General features: G+C 42.6%; 1 protein-coding gene across 2 annotated transcripts in view; it reads right to left on the bottom strand.

The window, feature by feature from the left end:
- The window catches only part of pelp1 (proline, glutamate and leucine rich protein 1), a 40575-nt gene that overhangs the window by 22396 nt on the left and 6172 nt on the right, over nucleotides 1–12007 (bottom strand). For both annotated transcript variants that reach the window (XM_061709667.1, XM_061709666.1), the window contains exons 5-10: nucleotides 11261–11332; nucleotides 10205–10264; nucleotides 9973–10126; nucleotides 6021–6153; nucleotides 4936–5023; nucleotides 3408–3496 (exon numbers count right to left, since the gene is read on the bottom strand). In XM_061709667.1, coding sequence (XP_061565651.1) covers nucleotides 3408–3496; nucleotides 4936–5023; nucleotides 6021–6153; nucleotides 9973–10126; nucleotides 10205–10264; nucleotides 11261–11332 — 596 coding nt within the window. The remainder of the gene's footprint in view (nucleotides 1–3407; nucleotides 3497–4935; nucleotides 5024–6020; nucleotides 6154–9972; nucleotides 10127–10204; nucleotides 10265–11260; nucleotides 11333–12007) is intronic.

Consider the following 12007-nt stretch of genomic DNA (forward strand, 5'->3'; position numbering starts at 1 on the left):
GAGTTCCAACAGGAAGAGGAGGAGCCAACGGTTCAATGTCATATTGATTAGTTGCTACTCTTAATGTTAATGCCATCAGGAAGACTCACTTTGAGATTACGATGATACAGTAGTGTTACTTTGTGGTATTTTTGTTTCAATATCAATATCCATATAAAAGAGTTTATTTAGCCCAGGGATCCTTGGATGAGAGAAAAACAGAGCAGGGATCCCCGCTTGGAATTCTTATTTTTTCCCTTTTTTTTTTAATGCGTCAAGTTTTAAGCCTGGCTTCTAATAACTTTTGAATGTGTTTTATTCTGCTTATATCACCTTATTAACCAATTCCTGACTGGGTTATTAGCTACATGTGTTTACGGTTGATGAAACTTGGAAGGAGTAACTTTAGGCTGAGCTGGAACATTACAATCTCCAGCTTTAGGCTTCGTTGTTGTCACTAATTTATCCATCAGGTCAAACTAGCGTTAAATATGAAATAGCCAAGTCAATTTCGCAATGACGCAGTGTTCTGACGCTCACAAAATCATGGCTCCACTTGCCTCTTCTGGACAAAGCTGTTGAGCTAAGTAACAAGATACCGTACTGTAGAAACAGGACAGAAGGAGGGATGGGAAAAGCAGGAGAGGAGGACTCTTATCACATTAACAGAAAATGGTGTTACAAAGTCGAGCCTCCTATCTAGAATCTCATGCATCCATATCCAGAAATCATTGATGAATTCAGACATATACAAGCTTTTCCTTGAGCTTGACAGGGCATTCAGGTCATGGCATAGAGCTCCAGCAAATATTGTCACCACAGGGGATTTGTCCCTGTAGCAGGGCGAGTGCTACCGGGGCCGACCGAAGGATGGAGAGACACGGAGTTTCGTGCAGACCCTTTTTATTCTTCACAAAACACCGCCAACACGTGCAGAAGCACCTTCACCCAGCTCCTCAGCCCCTTGCTGCTGGGCAGCCATGCCTTATGAAGGCTGGCAGAGTGGAGAGGCTGATTGGGCCCACCTGTGCCCTAATCAGCCTGAGTGGCTGCAGCTCCTCCACCCTGCCACACACCCCCAACGCCAACCTCGAGCCGGGGTCCGTCCGGCCAAGCCTACTCCCCCCCCCCTCGGAGCGGGAGAGGAACCCTCCGGGCTTCCTGGTCGGGTGGTCGCCCCCGGCGTCGGCCTGAGCCGCAGAACGGTCGGGGTGGTCGCCCCCGGCGTCGGCCCGCCCGCCGTGGAGGATGCGCTCGGGGCCGGGCCCATGGTGGCCTCGGGCCACCCGGTGCGCGCACGACTGCCTCCTTCACCTCCGCGACACAGCCCTGCGCGGGCTGCTGGTCCGCCTCCAGGACCGCCTCTTCCCCCACACTCTGCTCTGGCCGCAGGTCCGGCCCCGTCTCTGCGGGACCCCCCGTCGCTGGTGGCTGCGCCTCCGAAGCCACCTTCCCCGCCAACTCCGCCTCCGCCTCCGCCTCCGTCCCGGGAGCCGTCGCCTGGCGGCCTGAAGCCACTGCCTCACGGCCGGTCGGCTGCAGCGCCACCAGCGCTGCCGCGGCGAACCTCAGACGGGGTGCAGGGATGGGTCGCTCCGCGGGTCCCGCCGCCTCGGGAGCCGTCGCTTGGCGGCCCGCAGCTTCTGCCTCCCGGCCTCTCAGCTGCGGCGCCGCCAGCTCCTCCCACGTTGCTGCGGCGGCCCTCAGACGGGGTGCAGGGGTGGGTCGCCCCGCGGCCACCAGGGCTTCTATGGCGGCCAGCTGCCGCTCGCCCTGGTCCCGGAAGGCGGCCGTCATGCCCGCCATGGCCCGGGCGAGCGTGTCCAGGGCCCGCTCCATGCCTCTCTCCTCCATCCTTCGCGCCCCACGTTGGGCGCCAGATGTAGCAGGGCGAGTGCTACCGGGGCCGACCGAAGGATGGAGAGACACGGAGTTTCGTGCAGACCCTTTTTATTCTTCACAAAACACCGCCAACATGTGCAGAAGCACCTTCACCCAGCTCCTCAGCCCCTTGCTGCTGGGCAGCCATGCCTTATGAAGGCTGGCAGAGTGGAGAGGCTGATTGGGCCCACCTGTGCCCTAATCAGCCTGAGTGGCTGCAGCTCCTCCACCCTGCCACAGTCCCTTTGCAGTTTTGCAGTTATTTTTATACAGTCTGCACAGTGTGGTGTATTGCATCTAGGGGTGTAACAATATATCGTGTCACGAAATTTCGCGATACAAAAATGTCACAATACGTGTCGTGGAGGTGACAAAGTGTATCGCGATATTGGGTTATTAATATTAATCTATTGTGTTGACTAGTAACGCGCATCCGACCGCGACCGCGCGGACCAAAATCTTCCTCCGCTCAGAAGAAACTAGTTTTGAGCTCTAAACTTTTACTTATGTAAGGCTGGTGTAGAGTTAAGCCTTACCTTATTAAATTAAACCTTTTTCGGGTCGTGAGTAGGATAAACACGGGGACAACTTCTGCTGAGTTCCAGTGTACTTTAATGTCCCTCAACAGTGTAGGATTTTAGAACATCAACACAGCACCTAGTGCTGTATCACTCCGCCCAATCTAAAACGTATTAACAACTACAGATTAACTGACTAGTGTCATTATAGTCCCTGATTTACATCAGAATATAAAGAATATATTTATAAAATACTGAACCCTGAATTACCAAAATAACCTTCTTAACAAAAATGAATCTCTTACACTTATAAGGTGAACATGAATCAATATTTTTTATGATGTAAAATTGTATGTATTTATTTACTTTTATTTATTTATTTATTTAATTTTAGTTCAGTTTGTGGAAAATGGTTGGCCTGGCTTTCTCTTTAAAACTTAAACAGTTATAAAGCGTTACAAACTGTAACAATAGGGCAAAAGCACAGCATTGTTTTGTATTTTGTTTTTTTTTCCAGTCATATGTTCCTCATTCAAGGTTGTTAAAAAAATACTGCTATAATATCGTATCGTATCGTTATCGTGACCTCAATATCGTGTATCGTACCGTATCGTGAGATTAGTGTATCGTTACACCCCTAATTGCATCATATATATTGTTTTAGTGCTGGCACCATTTCAGATGTTTTGGTAGTGGCACTTGTAAAAAGGTGTTTTTTTTCTTTTTTACACAAGTGAATGCACGGCGACCACCTTGTTCAAATTTCATGCGTCTCGGGCTTCCAATGACAATGTAGTCTTTTTTTTAGATGATTTGGATTAACACCACCCCCTCCTCCTCCTACTCATAATCCTACGACTACTAATACTACTACAGATGATTTTATCCAAAGCGACTATCACACATCACTAGTTATTTCTAGACCTGCATCATTGGTGTGAAGCCAATGCAAAAGTGAAAAAAGGCTGGAAATGGCCGTCTTGTGTCCGAAAAACATACCATGTGTGGTTCGTGTAGGTCAATACTCACACTGTAATAAGATCTGACAAAACCTCCAAAGTACTGGTGTGTATACTGGGGAGGACCAGCACCCTCAAACTTCCATCTGCTGACAAATTCTGACAAAGAAAACAAAACAAAGAATGAATACACGCTAGATACAGAGAGAGATGGGGTGGTTACATCACATCCTATTCCTTTTTAATGCATTTTAGATACACACGAGACAGATAAATAAATGATAAATTTAACATGTGCAATTTTGATATGTGCATGCACGAATGCCGGACATTTGTTGCCTCTTGCTGCTGTTAAATGAACTTAATGCTTGGGTGGGGTGGTTCTGGTTGTATTTGGGGTGGTTCTGGTTGTATTTGGGCTGGTTCTGGTTCTGTCTGAGGTTATGGTTATGTGATACTGCATTAATTTCTATGCTCCCCATAGGAATAAATAGGTTTTGCATCGCCATGGTAACATCCCCCATAGGAAGTAAAATGACATCACTGTGTAACCTTCATCCATCGTTTTTGTCCATCGTTCCTGTAGTTTCTTGTGCTGGCCCCCGTTTTTATCCTTTGTGCATGTTTGCAAGGTGGAGCTTCGGGAGTTGCGTACTGGCCTGCGGCCTGCCCCCAACCAAGTGTGTTTCATTTATGAAACACACTTCATCAGTTAAAAATGTGGATTTTAAATCTTCTCTTCTTAGTGTTTTCAATTGATTAGTCATGCACTGCAATTTTATAATGTCCTAGAATTCGAATTCTTTATTTGGGGACCTTTAGCAGATATGAGTGAAGTGAGAAAAAATACATTTTGTGTCCTGAGGATGCCCTAGATTCCCAAAACACAGCTTTAGTTTTTAGTCAGCCACGCACCTGCTGTTTATCATAGCAAATGCCTGTTTTTCTGTGAGAAGGAGCCTGGTTTGCACTGGATTTTGGTCCCGTGGGAGCCGAAACTTGTTTTGAGAGTTTGCGGACGGGGGGGCGAATAGGCCTTTCCCCGCCCCCTCCGCAAGGTGCTGAGGGAGAGGTATTAAGACCCGGTGGCCGGAAGTAGATTTGAGAGTCTGCTGTGGGTCGAAGTGCAAGGACGCCCAACGGGTTGATGGCTGCTCTTTGCTTGGACTGTCCGGCTGTCCCAGTCCTCTGTGTTAAGGTGAGAGTTTATCAAGGCCTAGCCCCTATGTGATTGTATGTTGCTCTGTCATTTGCGGGGGGTAACTTAACACAGAGTTATCCTAGCAAACGAGTAATTGCTCTGCCATTTGCGGGGGGTAATCTGACCCATTATCCTAGCAAACGAGTAATTTTGTGTGTACTTGCTGTCTGCGGGGGGTAACTCGACAAACTGCTGGTTTTGTGTGTACTGCTGTCTTGCGGGGGGTAACTTGGCGAATTATTCTAGCAAACTGGCAGATTTCTCCCAAAACAATTAGATTAAAATGCAATTAATTAGATTAATTAATTATAAATCCTGTAATAAATTTTTTTACTCGCCTGACTGCACTAGTTTGTATATGTTTATGTATGTTGTGCATGTGTGTGTGTGCGCTCACCATGTTCTTGGAGGTGACGGCGAGGGCCCGGCACACCATGTTGAGCAGCAGTCTGACAGGAAGATGAACAGCTGAGCCAGGATCCACTCTGATGACACAAACACAAACACAACTGAAATCTGAGAATCTTTCCATCATTACTGCTCCTCTGGATTCATGCTTTGCTTTAGCAAGTGTCGGTTATGCTCGGCTGTAGGAGAAGCAAAGATTCAAAAGATTCAGGGAACAGTGCCAGGAGGGAATGATTCATTCAGTTGCATCTACTTAATAATCAAAATCGCTCATACCAGTTAATACTATTTTGATTACTGATTTTGCCAGAATGTAGTATACAGTATGCGAATAACTGCACAACTCAAATAATGTTATCAATCCTGAATAAAAATGGTGTATTCAGCAGTCTTATTAATCTGCAGTGTGTGAAAAATACTTACCGTAGATGGTATGACCAGTCTACTGTGCATTTTGTATTCCATAATGTAATGGGCCACCACAGAAAAGGCGTAGGGTTCGCGGCGACGCACACCCTACTACGCTGTTGGCTACACCGTCGATTTAACGCAGAACCATAATTCAGGCGAAGCTGCAGTCTGTCTGCGGTGATCACTGACACCGGGTCGGAGCGGATTTGGTCATGATGTTAAAACTGTGTTTTGTGATTAATAAGCACGGTTTTTAATTATTTTGCGTTGGATCAATGTAGCAAATAAAATTGTTGGGACCATGCAGCTCCTCAACCATCAGATACTGTTTCACATGAGCAGTTCAGGTAAAAACTGCAGTCAAATCAGCAAAAATGTCAGTTTGTTGTTTTTGTGGTCTGCATTTAAACATAATTCTCTTTCAACCTGAGAGAAATGTGCAGCATTCAAGTAATAATAATACAAAGGAGTTCAAACCAGGAGATGATGAATTCAGGCTGAACGCAGTCTCTGATCGATCCAAGATCTACTTTTATACCTAACTAAAATGTAAAAATTCAACAGGCGAAACTTAAAAGTAGATTAAATCAAAACCATCTTAAAAGAAAATACCACTTTCAAAACATAGATTCCCTGGTCATTTAAGTGCTGGATGTTTCTTACCCGAGCGTGTGTTTAATGGCCCGGCAGACAGCAGTGTATCTGTTCTGGACCTGCAGGTAGAGGTGTGGATCTGTCTGGTCCAGCTGAGGGAAGGCCAGCTCCACGCCCGGACCCTGATAATGCACAGCTACGTCTGGAACAGCAAACAACCAACATGATGGACATTACTATTCAGCACACAGTAGGCTTGTGAAAAGATTGATAGAGGTTAAAATTAAAATTCTACTCATGGTAACATATTGTAACTACCAGGCTGTGGCTTTGTGTATAAAAGATTCACTCAAGAAAAAAAAGGTGGGAAAAAGAAACTAAAAACAATTATTCTGTATTCTACAAGTCTTTTCATCAAATCAGCAGGTTTGTTTTCCAACATACAGGGCTGTCTCAGAAAATTAGAATATTGTGATAAAGTTCTTTATTTTCTGTAATGCAATTAAAAAAACAAAAATGTCATACATTCTGGATTCATTACAAATCAACTGAAATATTGCAAGCCTTTTATGATTTTAATATTGCTCATTATGGCTTACAGTTTAAGATTAAGATTCCCAGAATATTCTAATTTTTTGAGATAGGATATTTGAGTTTTCTTAAGCTGTAAACCATCCAGAATGTATGACATTTTTGCATTACAGAAAATAAAGGACTTTATCACAATATTCTAATTTTCTGAGACAGTCCTGTATTTACTTCACTACAGTGCAGATGCTTTGCTTTTCGCTTTCATGATACTTTTAAATTGGTACAGCCTGATTTGAGAAAAGATTTTACAGTCACACTTTGTCAGTTTTTACTTTACAGACGCAGCAGTTAAAGCCTGTACTTGTGAATGTTAAGATGCCTCAACCACAAACCTTTTCAGGCGATCGCAGTGCTTGAGACAAAGATTTGTAGGCTGAGGTTACAGGATACACTTTAGCTTAGCATGCCACTATGGTCAAATTATTATCCTTTTTTTTTCTTGGGGTATCAACTAATTTGTCCAGACCAGTTTAAAAGTGTTGTTTTTAAATGATTCTGTTCAACTACAATTCAGAAGCAATGCCTTAATTATAAGTTCATGTTCATCCATTTATATTTATTATTACTTTTGTCAGTTTCCAGGTGTGGATTTTTCTTTCTTCAATGGAAGGGTACCAACCAATCTGTCAGTGTGTAAACTACATTTTACACTTCTATTGGGATTTCACAAGTATTAACGTTATCGTAACACAACATTTATTCAACACTTTCTAGCACCTGAAATACACAAATTTGAAAATGAAAAAAGGTAAATTTTGAAGAATGAATCTCAGAAATAGGCCTTTAAAAATCCTCAAAACATGTGAAGTGCTCAGGATTTACATGATATTACCATTGGACATGTACAGGACGGGGAAACAGATCATTGCTGAAAACAATTCTGAACAAGCAAATGTGAAAAAATCTACTGAACTGTGGCAATTAGGGGTGGGACGATACATGTAACTCACAATTCAATACTGTGGCGATATGTGGCTCACGATAACGATAATATCACGATATTTTCTACATTACAATATATGTGACTGAAAAAGAAAAAATACGTCTGTAGTTATCCATTTATTCAATGCCAAAACTTCTTACAATGTACAAAGAAAGTGCATTTGTATATTTCCTCACTGTCTCCTAGGCTTGTAAATGTAAACACTGAACAGCTGAACAAATTAAAGTGCATGAACATTAATAACATGTTTTATATAAACCAGGACAGTGCACTGCTTTGTTTCTAATACTGAAAAGTCAGTAAGCAATTTAATTTTGCACAGTACCTCACTGCCTCCTAGGGCTGGGTATCTATTAAAATGTCAAGAATTGATCCGATTCTTAAGATTCAGAATCGATTATCACCATTTGATTCGATTCGATCCAATATTGATGTGGATTAGTGTTATTAAAAATGTTTTTTGAGCTGTTGCCTGAATTATATGACTGTTAAATAACTAGTGAAATAATAATTTCACAATAATTATTGTGAAATAACTAAAATAAATAACTCAAATAGGCTTTTCAATATCCCTTCTTTTTCAATTAATTTATTCTGTCACCACACACACATATTGCCATGAAGCATCAGGCATTTTTCACTTATGTCATCATGACAAACTGTATCCGATAACAGAAGAAACCAAACAAGCTATAATACTCACTCACTCATCACTCATCTTCTCCCGCTTTTCCGTTACCGGGTCGCGGGGGCAGCAGCCTCAGCAGGGATGCCCAGACTTCCCTCACCCCAGCCACTTCCTCCAGCTCTTCCTCCAGCTCTTCCGGGGGGAGTCCGAGGCGTTCCCAGGCCAGCCGAGAGACATAGTCTCTCCAGCGTGTCCTGGGTCTTCCCCGGGGTCTCCTCCCGGTGGGACATGCCTGGAACACCTCCCTAGGGAGGCGTCCAGGAGGCATCCGGTACAGATGCCCAAGCCACCTCAGCTGACTCCTCTCAATGTGGAGGAGTAGCGGCTCGACTCCGAGCTCCTCCCGGGTGACCGAACTCCTCACCCTATCTCTAAGGGAGCGTCCAGCCACCCTGCGGAGGAAACTCATCTCGGCCGCTTGTATCCGTGATCTTGTCCTTTCGGTCACTACCCAAAGTTCATGACCATAGGTGAGGGTAGGGGCGTAGATTGACCGGTAAATCGAGAGCTTCGCCTTTCGACTCAGCTCCCTCTTTACCACGACGGTCCAGTACATCGACCGCATTACTGCGGACGCTGCACCGATCCGCCTGTCAATCTCACGCTCCATCTTTCCCTCACTCGTGAACAAGATCCCGAGATACTTGAACTCCTCCACCTGAGGCAGGACTTCTCCACCCACCCGGAGAAGGCATGCCACCCTTTTCCGGTCGAGAACCATGGCCTCGGTCTTGGAGGTGCTGATTCTCATCCCTGCCGCGTCGCACTCGGCCGCAAACCGCCCCAGCACATGCTGGAGGTCCCGGTCCGATGAAGCCAACAGGACAACATCATCTGCAAAAAGCAGAGATGAAATCCTGAGGTCCCCAAACCGGATCCCCTCCGGCCCCTGGCTGCGCCTAGAAATCCTGTCCATAAAAATTATGAACAGGACCGGTGACAAAGGGCAGCCCTGCCGGAGTCCAACATGCACCGGGAACAAGTCTGACTTACTGCCGGCAATGCGAACCAGACTCCTGCTCCGATCATACAGAGACCGGACAGCCCTTAGTAGAGGGCCCCGGACTCCATACTCACTCAGCACCCCCCACAGAGCTATAATAAATATAGATAATATGAACTTCATTGAACTAATATAACATTTTGAAATTTAAGCTGAAATATCCAAAGCACTGAACACTGGTTGTGCACGGGTGCGCGTGTGTCTGAGTGTGTCCGTGTCGTGTGTAACGTGTCTGGTGATTCAATGATCTGCAAGTTTTCCCAACACACGGTTGACTGGACACGGAAGGATACGAGCGAGGATCACTTACAGAGTGAAAAGCATAAACGTTACAACACAAAAAGGCTGAAGATCATGTACCCTAACGGCGGCTGTAATAGGTGGAATAATTTTGTATTACAGTACGAGCCGCTCTCCTCGCATGCTGTGAGAGCGAGGTCCGTTTACAACGCAGCTGGTTGTCTGTGCGAGCGGACATTAACACATATAGCAGCATAAACGCAGACTCAAACAGCAAGTATTTTCCAGCATTAACAGTGCTGCTCAGCCTGCTGTCTGTATGAAGTAAACCGGTTGTAAACCGGGGCAGAGCATGAACAATAGTGCGGTGACAACCGCGTAAATCCATTATGTGTGTTGTAATAAAATATTGATATTTGCCGTCAGTTTATCGATTATTAATAGCAACAGAGAGCGTAACAATATATTGCAATATCGATTTTTTTTCCACCACTAGTGGCAATACAGTGGTAATCATTGGGGGAAGAACTTTAAAAAGAAAGAAAGAAAGAGTTACCTGTTTCCGCCCCTTGGTAGAGCTGAGCCAGTAAACTATTGGCCGAGGCGAGCAGGCAGTGGATCTGATAGGTCCAGCCCTCTCCTCTGCCCACACCAACACTCCCCAACATTCCCCCCAGACACGGAAGATGACTGTAACACTGGCACGCCATCTGACACAAGGAAAACTCGTTAGTGGAAAAAGATAAATTATTGTAAAAGATTAAATAGATGAATAAATAAATACACACCTCCTGTGCTTTCCCGTTTGTGCTGTCCATTTTAGAGAGAAAATAGGCTCCCAGTTTGTCCTTTAGGAGATTAAAAAATATAAATTAATTATCAATAATAATAACAACAACTGCAGATTTTTTGGATCTACAGGACTGTCTCAGAAAATTTGAATATTGTGATTTTCTGTAATGCAATTACAAAAACAAATGTCATACATTCTGGATTCATTACAAATCAACTGAAATATTGCAAGCCTTTTATTATTTTAATATTGCTGATCATGGCTTACAGTTTAAGAAAACTCAAATATCCTATCTCAAAAAATTAATCTTAATCTTAAACTGTAAGCCATAATCAGCAATATTAAAATAATAAAAGGCTTGCAATATTTCAGTTGATTTGTAATGAATCCAGAATGTATGACATTTTTGTTTTTTTAACTGCATTACAGAAAATAAAGAACTTTATCACAATATTCTAATTTTCTGAGACAGTCCTGTATATAGAACATTCGATTTTTATTCAGTCTGTTTATTTGATTAACATGCAAGTAAATCCCCAAATGAAATTTCATGAATTTTGATCTGCCAAAAAATATCAGATCTAAATTTTATCAAATATTTGATATATTTCAGCAAGTGCAAAATAAAGTTTACATTTCAGTGCTCGCATTCTAACAATTTGTTGCAATCATGCATTTGTTAATCATGTGAAAAATTCAATCTTGCTGAGAGAAGCTGTGTGTCTGAATATCGCTTGGCAGAATGCTGCCCTAACCAACACAGCAGAAACCCCTCCATATCCAAAACACAATAAAAAAAATGTAAAGCTACCAATAAGAACCTAAACAAAGTTTGCCATCTTGTATAATTTACAGATTTTTCTGCTTCACAGCTGTTATGGCAGAAACAGGATTCCAGTAACTTTGATGCTTGGACCCTTAATATGCCCATGTTTGAAAATGTATCTGTTAAAAAGCCTAATCTAAATAAAATACATAAATACATTGGCTTAAGTGACAGTATCTTAAAACACCTTTCAGTTGTGAATTCCTCGTCTTATTTGCATCTTACCTTAAGGGAAGCACAGGCTCTGGGGTAGTAAACCATGCAGGCGATCATCCCCTCCATAGCTGCAAGCTCACACTGAAATCAGGGAGAATTTTGTAGAATTAAATTTAATTAAGCTAAAAAAAAAAAAAAACATGACTTTAAAAGAGAACTGTAAAGTTAATTGTTATTAATGGTTAATATGAATACTTTTTAAATGCATTGATTGGTAATGAAAATACATATAGCTGAAATATAATCATATATATATATATATATATATATATATATATATACATATATATACATATATATGTGTGTATATGCGCATCTCAAATATAGCTGAAAATGCCCCTCTTGATCTACTAAGGTCCAAGGAGGCAAGATCGGATTTCTTGTTTTACAAGGTAAATATTCAAAAACTTTATTAAATTTAAATGCACAATTATTTGGGCAAGTGAGGACTCTTATTTCTTTGGACATTTTCCAACATCAAAACAAGAAAAAAAAAAAAAAAAATGTTTTAATTGTACAGACACACACACATGTTTAAGATAATAAGAGATAATAATCCACTATTGTAGTTGCTGCTTCTCTCCAGACTCTGAAGCTATGACTGCAACTTCAGATTTACTGGATTGCATAAACATCAAAAAATAAGAAGTTAAATCTGAACATTTAACAAAGAGTTGTTTTTTTTGTTTCTTTGTATTTCCAAAAACTGAAAGAATTAAATGAACATCTTCCAATGGGGACGGTGTAAGGATTCCA

Source organism: Cololabis saira, chromosome 20 (genome assembly GCF_033807715.1).
Source record: "Cololabis saira isolate AMF1-May2022 chromosome 20, fColSai1.1, whole genome shotgun sequence".
In the NCBI taxonomy this organism is placed as follows: domain Eukaryota; kingdom Metazoa; phylum Chordata; class Actinopteri; order Beloniformes; family Belonidae; genus Cololabis; species Cololabis saira.